This window comes from Pogoniulus pusillus, chromosome 35, assembly GCF_015220805.1.
Source record: "Pogoniulus pusillus isolate bPogPus1 chromosome 35, bPogPus1.pri, whole genome shotgun sequence".
Taxonomy (NCBI): Eukaryota; Metazoa; Chordata; class Aves; order Piciformes; family Lybiidae; genus Pogoniulus; species Pogoniulus pusillus.
This window is the reverse complement of record NC_087298.1, coordinates 12,334,347-12,351,314: the sequence shown is the minus strand read 5'-3', so window position 1 is coordinate 12,351,314 and position 16,968 is coordinate 12,334,347. Positions and strand designations below refer to the sequence as shown.

The 16,968-nt window shown below is 54.7% G+C and overlaps 4 protein-coding genes across 6 annotated transcripts in view; 1 reads left to right on the top strand and 3 right to left on the bottom strand.

Annotated features, from left to right (window-relative positions):
• Positions 1-2,487, bottom strand: part of CCDC180 (coiled-coil domain containing 180) — a 37,770-nt gene extending 35,283 nt beyond the window's left edge. The window contains 3 exon segments of the mRNA XM_064171281.1: positions 233-417; positions 1,416-1,544; positions 2,069-2,487. Coding sequence (XP_064027351.1) covers positions 233-417; positions 1,416-1,484 — 254 coding nt within the window. The 5' untranslated portion in view covers positions 1,485-1,544; positions 2,069-2,487.
• The window catches only part of RPL7A (ribosomal protein L7a), a 233,057-nt gene that overhangs the window by 211,199 nt on the left and 4,890 nt on the right, over positions 1-16,968 (top strand). The window contains exons 1-2 of one of the 2 annotated variants that reach the window (XM_064171562.1): positions 16,137-16,207; positions 16,735-16,855. In XM_064171562.1, coding sequence (XP_064027632.1) covers positions 16,205-16,207; positions 16,735-16,855 — 124 coding nt within the window. In that variant the 5' untranslated portion in view covers positions 16,137-16,204. Of the gene's footprint in view, positions 1-16,136; positions 16,208-16,734; positions 16,856-16,968 lie in introns of those variants that run through there. The other variant, XM_064171563.1, reaches the window with a different exon arrangement.
• SURF6 (surfeit 6) lies at positions 3,027-6,345 on the bottom strand. Its single transcript, XM_064171280.1, has 4 exons — positions 5,987-6,345; positions 5,392-5,607; positions 4,404-4,495; positions 3,027-3,898 (listed from the first exon to the last, which is right to left on the bottom strand). The coding sequence occupies exons 1-4, from the start codon at positions 6,084-6,086 to the stop codon at positions 3,230-3,232; spliced, it is 1,077 nt and encodes a 358-aa protein (XP_064027350.1). The 5' UTR covers positions 6,087-6,345; the 3' UTR covers positions 3,027-3,229.
• MED22 (mediator complex subunit 22) lies at positions 7,913-15,855 on the bottom strand. 2 transcript variants are annotated; one of them, XM_064170995.1, is made up of 4 exons: positions 15,672-15,855; positions 14,305-14,385; positions 13,466-13,674; positions 7,913-9,269 (listed from the first exon to the last, which is right to left on the bottom strand). In XM_064170995.1, exons 1-4 carry the CDS (start codon positions 15,792-15,794, stop codon positions 9,071-9,073), a joined length of 612 nt encoding a protein of 203 aa, XP_064027065.1. In that variant the 5' UTR covers positions 15,795-15,855; the 3' UTR covers positions 7,913-9,070. The 2 variants fall into 2 exon arrangements, with proteins under 2 accessions (XP_064027065.1, XP_064027066.1); XM_064170996.1 differs by having other exon boundaries at positions 7,913-9,263.

Genomic DNA, 16,968 nt, shown 5'->3' with positions numbered 1-16,968 from the left:
AAGCCTTCTCCTCTCCAAGCTGCACACTCCTAGCTCCCTCAGCCTGTGCTCACAGCAGAGCTGCTCCAGCCCTTGGATCATCTCTGTAGCCCTCCTCTAGACTCACTCCAGCAGCTCTGTGCCCTTCTTATGCTGGGGTTATTCAGGAGTATCTTGCCCTCAGTGCAAACCTCACAGCCTCAGCCCTCCAGCCACAAATATCTCACTGGGGGTTTGTGCTTCTGTTCTCTACCTGCACAACAGTGACTTCTCCATTGGCTTGTTGCAAGGTGTCTGATCCACACACTTCTGCTTGTCACCTGGTAGCTGCCTGGCAGCAGTGGAAGTTGTTGCATTTCTATCCAAAGTGATCTTTTCACTCCTTATGGAAACCTTAGTTTTGTTCCTCACTTTCTCCAAAGAGCTTACCAACTGAGCCTGCAAAGAGTCATGGCCACAGTGGTTACAACTCCTCCCAGCCACAACAAAACCATTGCTACAGACAGAGGGGGAAAGGGGCAGAAAAGTGAAGCAGTGAACACTGTTTGGAATGTGCCCAATCATTTCAGAGAGACACAAAATCAGCTAGCCCTTACCTCAGAGAGGAGAGCTGAAGCACTGAGTGCCTTGTTTATGATTAAGAGGATCCAAGAATGGTTTAGGTTGGAAGGGACCTTCAAGATCATCCAGTGCCACGGACAGGGACATCTTAAACTGGCCCAGGTTGCTCAAGGCCTCATCCAACCTGGCTTTGAACACCTCCAGCATCCACAACCTCTCTGGGCAACCTGTTGCAGTGCCTCACCACCCTCAGTGGAAAGAATTTCTTTCTACCTTTCATCCTTCAAACCACACTTCAGCTACCATTTCATTCTCCTCCTTGCTCATCTCCATTTTGGGCTACAGGACCAGGAGTGGCTTTTCTCCATCTTCCTCAAAAACAGGAGGAACCTGAGAGGGCAGAAGCAGCTCCCTCTCTGTTATTTGATAAGCACAGACCATGCAGTGCTGCTCTGGGTGGTGATAATGAGAATTCTCAATTCCCAGCAGTATTAATCCCCAATTTTGGGCAGGATCTTAAGGCTCATCTTGCATTTCATTTCTACAAGGGGCCAAGAGCATCAATTCCACCCAAATGACATCAACTCAGGAGGTCAGAGCCATCTCTGCATCACTTCTACAGCATCCTCCATTGAATGAGACCTTGAGCAACTTGGGCTAGTGAGAGCTGTCCATGGTAGGGGGCTTGGAACTGGATAACCTTTTGAGCTCCCTTCCAACCCAACCCCAATCTATGAATCTACAAACACAAATACTTTCTACTGAAGCAAACAAACCCCAGGAAGCCTGAAACTGACCTCTGCTTTCAAGCAACCACTTTATCAACTGACCAACACATTTGGCTCTTAGCCTATCTCTGGTGGTGTTTCTATTACCTGAGCCTGGAACATCTGTTTGCAGACTTGCCCAGCAGGAACGACACGCACAGCTCCCACTGGCTTCATCCTGCCCAGCACAGCCAAATCCCAGCTCTGATTCCAGAATTGTGATTTAAAAGCTACAGGCTGAGGGGAGGAAAAAAAAAAAGCTTTAGAGTTTAAGGTCTTTCTGAAGGAGAAGGCTTCTGAAAGAAAGTCCTTCTGGACAAGCAGGCTGGAGAAATGCTAGGAGAGGCATGTCTTGGAGTTCATCACAAGGAAACCCAACTCCTACCAGGGGGGAGGAGCTGCCTGCTCTGCTGAAACACTGCACAGATTCACAGAGTGCATCGGGTTGGAAGTGACCCTCAAAGGTCATCTTGTGCAGCACTCCTACAGTCACCAGGGAAATCTCCAACGAGACCAGGCTGCTCGGGGGGCCAAATTCAGTCTTGAATATCTCCAGAGATGGGGCCCCAGCCACATCCCTGGGCAACCTGTTCCACTTTAGTTGGACTGTTAGGCCCAGCTCTGGGTTTGCCAGTACAAGGATAACACAGACTTAGTGGAGCGAGTTACTGGAGTGAGCGTTGCCAACAGCCACAACGATAACGAAGGGCCCAGGGCAACCGCGGCGCCTGGAGCAGAGGCTTCGCAGTAGGTGTATTTACCTGATCCCCCGCAGGCAGGCAGAGCAACAGCGGAGGTCAAAACACTCTCCGTGACGATCCAGCAGCGGCAGCGGGCGCTGGCCGAACCCTTCGGCCCTCCGTGCCCGGCGCTGCCCGCAGGCAGGGCCCGGGCCCAGCCGCGTCTGGCGTCGCTATGGTAACTGGAAGGGGGCAGGGCACAGGAGGCTGCCGTTAGCCACGGGAGGGGCGGGGTCACATAAAGCTCCGCCCATCGACCAATGGCCCCGCCCACAAGGGGAGGCCGGTGCCAGGGCGGCCGCGACGAGGGCTTCGGGACGCTGGCAGCGCGTCTGGGCTGAGCGCTACCGGGGCGGCGGCGTTAAGTATCGCCTGCAGGCCAAGGAGGTTCTCCTGCCCACCGCCTCTGCACTACCAAGGCCACCTCTGGCATGCCTACTTCAGTTCTGGGCTCTCCCGTTCAAGACAGACAGGGAACTGCCTGAGTGAGTCCAGTGGAAGCTACAAAGTGCTGAGGGGCTTGGAGCAGCATTGTGAGAGCCCTGGGGCTGGTGAGCCTGGAGAAGAGCAGCCTCAGAGGGGATCTGAGCAATGCTCAGCAAGAGCTGAAGGGCGAGGGGCAGGAGGATGGGGCCAGACTCTTCTCAGTACTGCCCAGCCACAGGATAAGGGGCAGTGGGCACAAACTGGAAGCCAAAAGTTGCATCTGAAGAGAAGAAATGTGTTTGTTGTGAGGGTGCTGGAGCTCTAGAGCAGGCTGCCCAGAGAGGCTGTGGAGTCTCCTTTGCAGAGATCCCAAACCCACCTGGGCATTGTGCTGCTGGGCAAGCTGCTGTGGGTGCCCTGCTTTAGCAGGGAGGTTGGACTGGATGCTCCCAACAGGTCCCTTCCAGCTGCCACCACGCTGGGTCTCTGCGACATGCACCCTTCAGGAAAACAGTAACAATCATTACTATCAGAACCAACCAATCAGCAGGGCTTACTCTGGGATAGGAAATTTAATGAACAAAGATACAAAAGGCTTTTTTGTTCATCTTAAATTGAAATCCACAGCAGTGGCTGCCCCACAGCCTGGTTTCTGCGGGCCCCAGAGGGTGGTGGCACAGCAGCTGTGTCCCAGTCCAGCACCAACTGCCCCAGACAGCACTCCCAGAGCCAGGCTGAGGACCTACCCCCACAGGCTCAGCTCAGTCCAGCTTTCTTCAAGTCCTCTGGCAGAACCCTGCCCTTCTTGCGGGCCTTGGCTTTCTTCTTCTCGATACGATCCTTCTTCTTCCTCTGGATGTTCTTGCGCCGCTTCTCCTGCCGCTGCTGCATCTTCTCCACCACTCTCTCCGTCCTCTTCTCCCACTGCCGCTGGCGCTGCGCTTTGCGCTTCTCCTTGCGCTTCAGAGCCTCCTTCAGACGCTCCTCGTTGTCCCGGATCTTCACTCCTTCTGCCTTGTACAGAACGTTTGTCCACTTCATTTTCTTCTCCAGCTCCTCAGCTTTCTCCTGGTCCTTCTCCTTCAGCTCGTCCAGCTTATTCTTCCTGGTCTCCAGCCTGCTCAGCAGCTGCTTGTAGTTTTTGCCGGTCAGAGGGGTGATGTTGCCTTTCACTGCTTTCCTCTTCTCTTTCTTCTTCTGCACCTTGTTCAACTCATCCTCTGTATGGACTTCAACCTTGTTGAAGACAACCTCAGCTGTGCTCTCCTTTTTGACTTCTGGCTCTGCTGGGACTTCCTCAGATTCCTTCTTCTCCGCTTTTGCCTTCATCTTCAACTCCTTCCTTCGGCGCTTCTTCCTCTCTCTCTCATATTTCCTTCGCTGCCTCTTCTCCAGGACTGCAGGAGGTAACTCTTTGGCATCATCCTAAAAAGGATGGACATGCATTAGAAACCTTAAAGGGTTAATTCTCACAAGTCCTATGAGGAGCAGCTGCAGGGATTATTCAGCCTGGGCAAAAAGAGGCTGAAGGGAGACCTCATTGCTCGCTACAACTGCCTGAAAGGAGGTCGAAGCCAGGTGGGGGTCGGTTTCTTAACCCCAGGAACAAGTGACAGGTGCAAATAGCCTGAAGTTGCACCAGGGGAGGTTAAGTTGGACATTAGGAAAAATTTCCTCCTGCAAAGGGTTCTCAAGCCCTGGAAAAGGCTGCCCACAGCAGTGGCAGGGTCCCTATTCCTGGAAGGGTTCTCAAAGCCATGGAGATGATGTGCTGAAGGACATGGTTTAGTGGTGACCTGCCAGTATTGGGTTAGCAGATGGGCCTCATGGTCTTAAAAGGTCTTTTCCAGCCTAAATAACACTGCAATGAAGTGGAGAGAGTTTATAGTGCACAACCACACAGATGGACACAGACTAAGGGCTCTCAGACCTGTCCAGAAGCCTTTTTGATCTTCTCATGCAGCCTCTGACGCAGGAGGTTCATTGCAGAAAAGGAGGAGGAACCCAGGGCACTTTTGCTCCCTGAAAGTCAGAGGGAGAAAACAAAGAGATAGCTAAAGGAAAGAACTTTCTGCAGGCACAGGAAAAGCTCCAAGAACTTTTTAGGTGCTGTGAATAGAACTGGACCACATAAAAAGCCCCAGAGTTTCCATTTTGTTGGTTTCCTTAGCACTGTCCCTTTTCTCTTTGTGTTATCACTCATCACCACCAGCCAGCTTGGCCTGGCATGCCCTCCGGCTGCCCAACAGGCCAGAAGACAAGTATGAAGATGGTGGAAACAAGGACACCAGGGATAGCTTTTATTTTGATCAGGCTTTTCAGATTCAGACCGGGAAGCTGGCCTGGCATGCCAGAGGTTGCATCCTGCATCCACGTGGGCATTCCCAACATAGACTCAAACTCTGCTCTCCGGTTTAAGCGCTGCTTCCAGAGCCACCCAGTGGTGACGTTACAAACTCATCTACAACTACCTGAAGGGACACTGTAGCCAGGTGGGGGGTGGGCTCTTCTCCCAGGCAACCAGCAACAGAACAAGGGGACACAGTCTCAAGTTGTGCTGGGGGAAGTATAGGCTGGAAGTGAGGAGGAAGTTGTTGTCAGAGAGAGTGATTGGCATTGGAATGGGCTGCCCAGGGAGGTGGTGGAGTCTGTGTGGCTGGAGGTGTTGAAGCCAAGCCTGGCTGGGGCACTTAGTGCCATGGTCTGGTTGGTTGGACACGTCTGGGTGCTAGGCTGGGCTGGCTGAGCTTGGAGCTCTCTTCCAACTTGCTTGATTCTCTGATTCTATACACATACAAAAGCTTTTAGGGCACACAGATTAAGCACAGATGTTTTCAATTCACTGAGCTCTTTCCAAACTAGACCCCTGTGAAGCAACTGAAGCTCAGGTGACTGTAACCAGACCATGGCATTCCTACCTGTCTGCAAACTCTCATCTCTGCTCTGTTTAACACCTTGTGGAGATGATTTGCGGGCTGGAGGAGCTGCTTTCTGTCCTGGAGTAGATTTACCAGTGTTGGAGACCACCTGTTTGCCTGAAGGAGCATTTCCCTTCTCAGCTTGCTTCTGGGGTTTCTTTCTCTTCTTTTTCTTGGGCTGCCCACCAGCATCTTTGGGCTGCCCTGGCTTAGACGCTGGAAGACAAAAGAAGAATTGCACAAGATGGGACAACATCACAGTTCCACTTCATAACGTTCAATTAGCACTGCAGACTAAAGTTTCAGCCTTGCAATGGCACATCTCAACCTTCAAAACCCCCTCAGTTTAGAACGGATCTAACCGGACCAAAGAGGCCTGCAGGGCTCTCCCGCGCCCAGGCACCAACTGCACAAAGGGCAGGGAGGTCACCGCCTCCCCGGGCCAACGGCACAGCGCGCAGGCTGTGCTCAGGAGCCCCACAGTTCAGCTCAGACTTCGTCTTTAAAGGTCACTGCGTCACGCCTCGCACTCGTCAGACCAAGCCTGCCCCAAGCCCACGCTCCCACAGCCCAGCCAGGGGCGGCCCAGCCGCACCATTGCCGAGTTTCCTCTTCCGCGACTCTGGGGGCTGCTGCGCGCAGACCTTCCTCGCCAAGGCCTGCAGGTAGGAGTCCTGTGCGGCCAGGCTGGCCATGTCCGCCCGGGCGCGGCGCCCTCAGCGCGGACAGGCCGCGGAGCCCCGGGCGGGTCTGAGCCGCTCCCTGCCCGGCGCCCTCAGCGCGGACAGGCCGCGGAGCCCCGGGCGGGTCTGAGCCGCTCCTTGCTCGGCTCCCTCAGCGCGGACAGGCCGCGGAGCCCCGGGCGCGGCGCCCTCAGCGCGGACAGGCCGCGGAGCCCCGGGCGGGCCTGAGCCGCTCCTTGCTCGGAGCGCAGCAGTCTCCTCGTGCGGCACTCCGGAAATGACGGCGAGCGGCGGCAGGAAGTGACGACGGCGCAGCGGACCGGAAGTGGGCTGAGTTCGGCGGGTAGGAAGTGACTGCAGGGGGGAGGGCAGGGACGGTGCGGCCGCGGCCGGGCGGGAACGGCGCAGCAGGGCGGGAAGGGAAGGGAAGGATGCAGCTGCAGCCGGAAGGGAAGGGAAGGGAAGGGAAGGGAAGGGAAGGGAAGGGAAGGGAAGGGAAGGGAAGGGAAGGGAAGGGAAGGGAAGGGAAGGGAAGGGAAGGGAAGGGAAGGGAAGGGAAGGGAAGGGAAGGGAAGGGAAGGGAAGGGAAGGGAAGGGAAGGGAAGGGAAGGGAAGGGAAGGGAAGGGAAGGGAAGGGAAGGGAAGGGAAGGGAAGGGAAGGGAAGGGAAGGGAAGGGAAGGGAAGGGAAGGGAAGGGAAGGGAAGGGAAGGGAAGGGAAGGGAAGGGAAGGGAAGGGAAGGGAAGGGAAGGGAAGGGAAGGGAAGGGAAGGGAAGGGAAGGGAAGGGAAGGGAAGGGAAGGGAAGGGAAGGGAAGGGAAGGGAAGGGAAGGGAAGGGAAGGGAAGGGAAGGGAAGGGAAGGGAAGGGAAGGGAAGGGAAGGGAAGGGAAGGGAAGGGAAGGGAAGGGAAGGGAAGGGAAGGGAAGGGAAGGGAAGGGAAGGGAAGGGAAGGGAAGGGAAGGGAAGGGAAGGGAAGGGAAGGGAAGGGAAGGGAAGGGAAGGGAAGGGAAGGGAAGGGAAGGGAAGGGAAGGGAAGGGAAGGGAAGGGAAGGGAAGGGAAGGGAAGGGAAGGGAAGGGAAGGGAAGGGAAGGGAAGGGAAGGGAAGGGAAGGGAAGGGAAGGGAAGGGAAGGGAAGGGTGCAGCCGCAGCCGGGAGGGAAGGGAAGGGAAGGGAAGGGTGCAGCCGCAGCCGGGAGGGAAGGGAAGGGAAGGGAAGGATGCAGCCGCAGCCGGGAGGGAAGGGAAGGGAAGGGAAGGATGCAGCCGCAGCCGGGAGGGAAGGGAAGGGAAGGATGCAGCCGCAGCCGGGAGGGAAGGGAAGGGAAGGGAAGGATGCAGCCGCAGCCGGGAGGGAAGGGAAGGGAAGGGAAGGATGCAGCTGCAGCCGGGCGGGAAGGGAAGGGAAGGATGCAGCCGCAGCCGGGAGGGAAGGACGCCGCCGCGGCGGGGCAGGCTCAGCGCAGCGCCCTGTGGCACGGCCACGGGGCCGACACCGAGGGCCCCGCAAGCCTCGGGCTGCTCGGAGCCCTCTGAGGAGCGGGCCGCCTCGGCTGCCTCCCCGAGACGGCCCCAGGTAGAGCTCCGATTCACTCCCGCTCGGTTCAGCTCCCGTCTAGAGATGCCAAACCCTTTCTTAGGGAGGAGACAGCGCTGTGGCTGCCGCCCGAGCAGCGCAGGAGGCTCTGGCGGATCCGACGATGCCAATGGGTTCAGGGGCAGGCCCACGGCCCCTGCACAGCCATGGCTGCAAGGAGCAGGGTTGTCCCCAAACCACTCTCCTAGTGCCTGCTCACGTTAGCAGAGATTCACGGACCTGGGGCTGAAAACACACACTTTAAAAACGATACAAAAGGGTTAGTTTTATTACACCACCTCATTACAAAAAAAAACCCAAACCAAATGAAAATCAATGGAATGGAAGAAAAACTAAACCAGAACAGAGCAAAATTCACATCCTAAGAGAGGAGAGAGCTGGGGAAGCTTGGCTCAGCTGCTGGGCTGCACCCACGGTTCTGTGGCTTCAACACTGAGGTGTTCTGAGCGTGTTCCAATCCAGCTCCAGCCCCAGCTTGCTTGGAGACACAGCAGAAGCACCACCCAGGGAAAGAAGAGCAGTTGCACCAAGCTGCTGAGCAGCCACCAAGCACCCAAGATGCTGCTTCAGAAGGGACTCTGGAGGAGAGAGAGGAGTGCCACCCTCTGCCCCATCCAGCCCAGTCAGCTCCAGTTAGACCAAAGAATCAGCCAAAGTAAACACTGTGGTGGTGTTAGCTCAGGTGTGCTAACAGTTTGTGTGAACACTGCAGAATGAACCAAACTCTGTTGCTGCTTCCAGCTGCAGCCCCAGCAAGTGGCACCATCAATACCCAAGTCTGACTCCTCAGCTGGCCCTTTCCTCTTCCCAAGGCATAACACTGCTCCTGGGAAAGGGTCTCCTGAGAGCCCATCCTGCAACCAGTTCAAGTTTGTGGAGCACTCCTGACAGTGCTGTGTACAAAATACTACAAGGCTCTTACTCTGAAGTAGAACAGAGGTTGTCAGATGCCATCCTGAGAGAGCTTTAAAGCAGACAGAACGCCAGTAAGTGTGGGAAAACACCCCCCAAAACTTCACTATCCCCAAGACTTGGCTCAAGTTTATCCCAAACAAATTCAACACCCAACACTCCTGTGTGGAGTTAGAGATTCACATGAAAACAGAGTGGATTTCTACTGAGCTCTACAGGCAACCATCGAGCTAAAGCAAACCTAACTCTACTTTGTTAGAACAATCAGCTTGCTATTTACTTATCACTATCTCTTAAGGGAGAGGATTGCTCCTGGCAGTGTCCCAGGGGTGGAGGAAGCACCGTGGCCATCCCATGAGCACAACCCTGCCAGCATAGCTCCAGTGCCTTCTCCCAACAGCAGGACATGCTCACTCCTCATACAGCAGGTGGAAGACTTGCAGCAGTGCAGCAGAGCCGGGAGGAAGGCATTGGGCAGCAGAGGATCCTCTTCAGGGGTGCTCTGGGGCAGCTGCCCCATGCCCGTTGACGTGGGGGTGCGCCGGGGTGGAGCTCTGGGAGGGAGCAAGGCTGGGCTCTGCCGTGGCAGCTGCCAGGGGCATGCAGAGGCTCTCGGGGGACAGCGTGGCAAAGTCTTGTCTCCAGTAGGCTTCACACAGTGGAAGATCATTGCTGTCACACAGACTGTAGCTTTCCAGAACAAACAACCCCAGTAAGGAGAGACAGCAGGTGCCACGGGAAGAGGGGAGGGAAGGAAAGGGTGGGAGGGGGAAGGGGGAGAGGGAAGCAAGACAGAAGCAAAGCGTTAAGAAAATGGCAAAAAACACATTCATGGATGCAAGGTCTGAGGTGACAAAATTCCTCACAAGTCCTGGGACAGCTACAAGGGCCTGGTGAGGACACCAGGGGAGTGTGAGACAGAACTGTTGCAACAACTGAGGCTCAGTTCTAACCCAGGTACGTTAGGTCCCTGAAGAGATCTGGGAAGGTCCTGGCACCCCAAAGACAGGAGTTCTGCTCCTGACCAGGGTGAGCCAAGGAGGACCTCAGCCAGAATTACTTCAAATGAGCTCACAACCTGCATGAGGAAAAAACCCAGAAGTCCTGCTCTAGATTTTGAAGCTAGTATAATGGTTTTAGGGCCTGCCTCTGCTGTGATAAACAACAAAGCCACCTGCACCCTTACCATAAAGTGCCCCACAGAGGGTCTGAGTCTGCTACTGAAGCTTCCCAACCTGATGGTAAAGGCACTGATGGCTTCCACCACTGCCAGCAGAACCTGAGCTAGCCATTCTCAAAGCAGCTTTGGTGGCTTTGAGTGCTGTAGAGCTGGATGAACCATCAGTGTGGGGAAAAAGGATGTTTCCAAACTGGTTCATTCTTGCTCGTGCTCTGGGGAAAACACCATGGGGAAAGACCAAAACTAAACAGGAGCAAAAAACAATGATGGAAGAAACTGGAACAAAACCAAGACAAACTCCAAAGAGAGGAAGGAGCTGCACACACAAGAGACACCCAAGACAAAATGAGTGCTAGAGCAGAGAGCAGCTTGTGTTCAGAGTAAAACAAACCCAGTGGGTCCAGTGGTTTTGTTGTTGCAGCTTTATTTACACTTTTAGGGTAAGAACTTGAATAGATGCTTAGGGAAATATTTAAAGGGGAGAAAGAGGAGACACTTCAAATTGCACAAACATGAAACACGTCAAGATCTAAGCCCCCACACTCAAGACAGCTCCTGGGAACTCGGAAGAGGGAGCAACGGAACACAAATGCAAGTTGGGGGTTTAGGATGAGAGCAGGCAAGCTGGGCTTGGGGTTACTGCCGTGGGGAACAAGCACACAAAGCACCAGCTGCAAGGAATTGCTTCTGAGCTCTTCTGACAGCTGGTTTTGCAGTGGCAGTGAACGGACAGCAGGTGCTATACCTGAGGCTGGCTGGGAGGTTCATCCCTTCCCTACAGTCCTCAAGACAGCAGAGCTGGGATCAATTAGCAAAGACCCTCAGGGCTCAACCTGAACGACAAATCCTTTTCTGGCACTTTTACATTCAGGCCACGGGCTGCAAGGAAAACCTGCCCACAGCACCCACCACAGCTTGGCAGGGGAGTTATTTACCTGCCTCAGCAGCACAGCCACTCTGCTGCTGCCTCACAACAGCTCTAAAAGCTTAAACTTTGCTACTCAGGTAGCGCAGCTCACATTTGGCTGCTGCCCAGCTCACAGCAGCAGTGCCCAACCTGCTGCTCCATCCTTTCAGGGTTCCTCGGTGTGAGGAAGGGGCTTCACTACTCCCTCTCGGGGCACACAGAGGAACAGCTCTAGAAAACTCCTTGAGCACAGAGACCAAAAGCAAAGATTGCTTCAGAGCAATCTCCTCAGCTTTGGTTTCAAGATCCTGCTTTCAGGTCTCACCAAGCCCCCAGGCACACACAAAAAGCCTGAGCCTACAACTGAGGCATATCCTATCAGCTGCTCAGGACAGGTGTGACAGTGGCACAAACACGAGGCAGGAGAACTGTCCCTTCCACAGGCTTCTCCAACCCTTGGGAGTAGCACAGAGGGACCAACCATGCTTTGCAGCACCTAGAGCTGTGCTGCTGCTGCAGGGAGCTCACTTTACACTGCCTTTCCTAGAGGGGCAACCCAAAATAAACCAAGCAGCGACCTTCAGGGGAACTGGAGTGTGAGGGAGCAGTGTGGCAGGGTGTGAGACCTGTGTCCTGGCCTCAGAGGGTTGCAAACCTCTTTGTATTTATAATCTCACAGGATCGAGCCCCACAGGTACCTAACAGTTGGTGCAAAGCCCCAGCTGGGCTCCCAGGACAGCCCAGAATTAGTTTTTTATAAGCCAGCTGCTGGATTTGGAGCCATTTAAAGACAATTATCACCCAGTGACATAACAAACCTCTCCCCTCCCCCCAAATCAGATTTCATTAAAAATATCTCAGTACTCTAATTATAAAAGAGCTATGAACAAATCTCTGCTTCTGTATTTACACAGACACAATTTTCTTTGGTGCAGAAAGAGAAAGGAAAGAGCACAGGAAGGGGATAAAAGTGCTAAAAGCAAACGACCAAGTGCTACATGGCAACAGCTTCCAGTGGAGGGAGCAGAGCTCTGAAGTGCCCTCACCTTGTGACCATCCTCAGAAGAAAGAACACCAAAGCAGATCCATCTGGTACATGGCCTTGCTTAGGTGTCCTTAGATGTCACTTCTGTGACCAAGAGTTGCTTCAGAATTGTTTAGGTTGGGAAAGACCTTTCAGATCCTCAAGTCCACAGCAGTGTCCCTCAGCATCACATCTAACCTGGCTTTTCAATCCCTCTAGCACTGGGCACTCCACCACTGCCCTGGGCAGCCTGTTCCAGGCCTTGACACCCTTTTCAGGGGAGATTTTTTTTTCCTATGTCCAAACTAAACCTCCTCTGGTACAACCTGAGGCAGTTTCCTCTTGTCCTATGACTTGTTGCTTGGGAGAAAAGCCTGACCCCCACCTGGCTCCAACCTCCTCTCAGGAGGAATCTCCTTTACGTGGCATCTGGTGCCAGGCAGGTGAACAGACCATGCCAGCATGGTCAGAGCCCTCCCACCCAGTCCAGAAGTTAAAGCTACACACAGTGCTGGCAATCTGGTGCCAGCATGAGAAGCACACCTGGCACATGAGGCACTACCACCCCACACAGCATCGCCCTGGATCTGCTCACTGCTCTGCTGTGTGCAGCCTGTGCAGCCACCACAGCCCTTACCTGCCAGAGCCTGGACTGGTGCTGGGCTTTGTGCCTGTCACTTTTCATTTCCCACCCTCCAAAAACCGAGTAAAGTCTCAACAACAGCTCCAAACTTCTACCTCTAGTGTCCTAATGTCATAGCAGTTGCTAAACTAAGTTCTGTCAATGCCTTTTGACTCTTAAAACACATCTATTACTCATTAACAAGGGCCTGACTTGCCAAGCTGCTGAGCAATCAGGGGGTTAGCTGAGAGCTGGGCTCAGAGGCAGTCAGCATTTTTAGAGAGAAGAGAAAGGCAGAAGTAGAAAACCTGGCCATGAAAACTTGACAAAAGCTCTTGCAAGGGGAAGAAAGGTTTGGGTTAGAAGTCACAGCATTGTGGCACTGACTCCACTCAGCTCAGGTTCTCTTTTTTGTTTTCCCCTGCTTTCCCTTTCTGCATCATCAAGAAGTGCTGGAGTGCAGGGCAGCAAATAAAAAAATAAAGTGTCTGAATCCTCTACAGCCTCTTTCTGAGTGTCTTTGTCAAATATTAACCCCTCCCCCCCCCACAGAGAGGCCTATCCAAAGTCATTATTCCACAGAAAACCCTAGCACAATACCTCAATAAAACTAAGCAAGGCTTTTCTGCTCACTTCAAAACTCAACCCCAGGCACACAACTCCTGGCAGCTGGGGGGTGACAAGGGAAAAGGCACAGCTGTGGAAGCAGGTCACTTGTGAAAGAATTCACCATCAAGACATGGTGCTCTCAGCTAACAGGAGGATCCAGGCTAGCTCAGTCTCTCCAGGGAGAGGAGAGGGATACTGAGGCTGAAGCTTGTACCCTAAGGAAATGAGTCTCTTTTTACAATGACCATACCAAAGTCAAACCAAATTAGCTGTCAAATCTAGCTAAAGCAGGCACCTAGAACTGGATGCTACGAAGATCTCCTTCACCATGACCATAACATTTATACCCTGTAGTGTTATCTACATGAGAAAAACAAAACAAAACACAAAGGCAGTCACTTTAGTTGCAGGAAAGAAAGAAGAAGAGGTTGACCTAATTAAAAACAGGAGTGAAATTCTGTTTGGAACCTTCTCAGGACTGTCTGGACTAACTACCCCAAAAGAGCTGGAGCCCTAAGGCAGAAGTCCACTGCCCTATTTGTACCTGGAAGAGTAATATTCTTCTTCTAGCTCGTACAGGTCAATGGAGATCTCATCCCGCAGTGCAATCAGCTTCTTGTCACATTCCTCCTGCAAGCTTCTCAGCTGCTGGTTGCGTTGGTTGATAGCTTCATTCACAGAGGGGAAGTCATTCAGGATCAAGAACTGCTTCAGGTCAGACACAAGTTTCATCAGGGACTCACCAGCTCGAACCTTGCAACAGGGAGGAAAGAAATCCCAAAGCATAGAATGGTTTAGGTTGGAAGGGACCTCAAAGCTCAGCCAGTTCCAAGCACCTGACATAGGCAGGGACAGCTCCCACTAGAACAGGTCACTCAAGGCCTCATCCAAGCTGGTCCTGAACATCTCCAGGGAGGTTGTGGAGCACAGAAGCACAGAATGTGATCTTTGATCTTTGATCACATTCTGTGCTTCTGTGCTCCACAACCTCCCTGGGCAACCTGAGTCAGTGTCTCACCACCCTCAACCTGTGCCAGTGTCTCACCACCCTCACTGTAAAGACCCTTTCCTAACATCTAGTTTCAATCTTCCCTCTGCCAGTTTAAATTCATTACCCTTTCCCCTGTCATCTATATGATAGAGCAAACACTTCCCAAAGCTGCTCTTTCAGTCCAAGCTGTGAACGAAGTAAAAACTCCTCCATCAGATGAAGATTCAGACAAAGCCTGTAGCTGACAAGCCAGGCCACCCAGCTTTGGCAGCCACCTCAAAAATGAGGTTACTCTTCTAGCATCCAGTCCTTGTGAGGGTCCCAAAGGCTGCCCTGGAGCAGCTCCTGGAGGATGTGCTGCCCACTGATCTGAACAGCAAAGTGCTACTCACGATGTTTGCAGCTCTGACGTGCATCTCGTAGTTGTCTTGTTCACCCTGGGTTGCTCGAGAGACTTGAGTTTCATCTTCAATCTAAAGAGCAGAAGCAAACATATCTACCTTTACACACAATAGCCCTCACAGGTGATCAGAACGGCGTAAGGCAGCTCGTTTCAGCTGGGATCGCTCTGAACGCTACGGCACCTGCATCTCATCCTTGCTACCCTCACGTCTTGCCTCTGTGGTTCCCTCCCCTTGGGGCAGAGGCAGGGAGGCCTGCAGCAGCTGGGGACAACTAACTGCAGCCCACCCTGAGGAATAGAATCATAGAATCATAGAATCAAGCAGGTTGGAAGAGACCTCCAAGATCATCCAGTCCATCCTAGCACCCAGCCCTATCCAATCAACCAGACCATGGCACTAAGTGCCTCACCCAGTCTCTTCTTGAAGACCCCCAGGGACGGTGCCTCCACCACCTCCCTGGGCAGCCCATTCCAATGCCAATCACTCTCTCTGTGAAGAACTTCTTCCTAACATCCAGCCTAGACCTACCCTGGCACAACCTGAGACTGTGTCCCCTTGTTCTATTGCTGGTTACCTGGGAGAAGAGGCCACCCCCCCACCTGGCTACAATGCCCCTTCAGGTAGTTGTAGACAGTAATAAGATCATCCCTGAGCCTCCTCTTCTCCAGGCTAAATAACCTCAGCTCCCTCAGCCTCTCCTCATAGGATTTGTGCTCCAGGCCCCTTACCAGCTTTGTTGCCCTTCTCTGGACATGTTCCAGCACCTCAACATCTTTCTTGAATTGAGGGGCCCAGAACTGGACACAGTACTCAAGGTGTGGTCTGACCAGTGCTGAGTACAAGGGCAGAATAACCTCCCTTGTCCTACTGGCCACACTGTTCCTGATGCAGGCCAGGATGCCATTGACTCTCTTGGCCACCTGGGCACACTGCTGCCTCATCTTCAGCTTACTATCTATCAGTACCCCCAGGTCCCTTTCCTCCTGGCTGCTCTCAGCCACTCAGTCCCCAGCCTATAGCGCTGCTTCGGGTTGTTGTGGCCAAAGGAGGCCTCTTGTCGCCTGGCTGCCCTGGAGGGAACCAGAACGCACGCTTCAGGGCCTCGCTGTCCCCTCAGGGGCCCTGCCCTCCTCGCAGCGCCCACACTCACCGCTCAGGCCTCCCTGTTCCTCCTCACAGCTAATCCCCGGGGAAAGCTCACTCCTTTTCCCACACGGTCTCTGCCTTCCCTCTAGGCCCCTGCCCTCTCCTCAAGTGCCCCCAGTGCAAACCGGCTCCTCTCCCGCGCAGCAGCCCGGATGCTACCAAGAGCACAGCGCCCACCCCCGCAGAGCTCAGCCGGGACCCAGCCCCACCTTGGCCGTTTTAATGATTTCGGTGAAGTTGTCCATGATGGACTTGACGTCATCCTTAAGGCGCTTGTTGTAGGACTGCAGCAGGGTCTCTTTGCTCTGCGGGAGCACTCTCTGCTGCGCCATGGCGCCCGCCGCCTGCCCGCCGCGGCCCCTGCCCCCGGCCGCGGCTCCTCCCCCGGCCGCGGCTCCTCCCCCGGCCGCGGCTCCTCCCCCTGCCGCGGCTCCTCCCCCTGCCGCGGCTCCTCCCCCTGCCGCGGCTCCTCCCCCCGGCTCCGGCTCCGGCCCCTGCCCCCATCCGCGACTCCTCCCCCCGGCCGCGGCTCCTCCTCCCGACCTCGGCTCCTCCCCCCGGCCGCGGCTCCTCCCCCCTACTACGGCTCCGCCCCCCTGCCACGACTCCGCCCCCCGGCCACGGCTCCGTCCCCCCGGCTCCGCCCGCGCCCCGCCCTGCCGCCGTCCTCTCGCGAGAAGTCTGGCGCCCGGTAGATATTTCCCAGCATGCAGCGCTCCGCCTTTCTCTTCCTGGCTCCAAGATGGTGAGTGGCTGCGGCCGAGGAGGAAGCGGTGGCTCGGCTCATCCATCGTCATCCGCCCTCATCGCTGGGCCGCGGCTCGGCCATTCGGGTCCTGCGGGTGCTCGGTAGCTTAGGGGCTTGTCTGGGTGGTGTTTCGTGCCCAGTTTGCCGTGACCTGGGAGGGAGGCCGGGGCTGGGCCTGCCCGCCCGCCGCGGGGCGGCCACGCAGTGCGGCGCTGTCCGGCGCGGGGTGCTGCGAGAGGGGCAGCCCGGCCAGGCCGCAGCGTTGCTCTCGGTGTAGGGCTCAGCCGAGGCCGGTGGGGGTGGTTCAGTATGGGAGAAGGCTGGGTTGGAGGGTCGCAGCCTGGCCGAGGAGAGCAGCGTGCTGTTTTCCCTGCTGTTCCGCTCGGGAAGGGTCATGAACGCTTAAAGTGAGGTGATTCTGCCGTACCTGCAAGAGCAGAGCAGAGCCGGGCTGGTGAAAAACGTTTCTCAGGTGGGTTTGAAAATGGCTTGAAGCAAGAGAATGCTGAGTGTCTTCCTTACAGCCGAAAGGAAAGAAGGCGAAGGGGAAGAAGGTGGCGCCGGCCCCTGCTGTAGTCAAGAAGCAGGAGGCCAAGAAGGTTGTCAATCCACTCTTCGAGAAGAGGCCCAAGAACTTTGGCATCGGTGAGTGACTACTTGGGCTACTGGCTTCAGGGGGTTGGTTTTGTGGACAGACGCTCGACCGGAAAGGTGTTTTAATGAGTTGGAGAGAGAGCAGTGAAGGCATTTGCCTTTTT

Excerpts from the sequence above, each read along its gene's own strand:
- SURF6 (XM_064171280.1), bottom strand. The coding sequence starts at position 6,086 with ATGGCCAGCCTGGCCGCACAGGACTCCTACCTGCAGGCCTTGGCGAGG. Across the intron at positions 5,608-5,986 it reads GAAGAGGAAACTCGGCAATG|CGTCTAAGCCAGGGCAGCCC; the intron begins GTGCGGCTGGGC and ends TTTGTCTTCCAG. Across the intron at positions 4,496-5,391 it reads AGATGAGAGTTTGCAGACAG|GGAGCAAAAGTGCCCTGGGT; the intron begins GTAGGAATGCCA and ends TCTGACTTTCAG.
- MED22 (XM_064170995.1), bottom strand. The coding sequence starts at position 15,794 with ATGGCGCAGCAGAGAGTGCTCCCGCAGAGCAAAGAGACCCTGCTGCAG. Across the intron at positions 14,386-15,671 it reads AAATCATTAAAACGGCCAAG|ATTGAAGATGAAACTCAAGT; the intron begins GTGGGGCTGGGT and ends TCTGCTCTTTAG. Across the intron at positions 9,270-13,465 it reads GAAGAATATTACTCTTCCAG|CTACAGTCTGTGTGACAGCA; the intron begins GTACAAATAGGG and ends TGTTCTGGAAAG.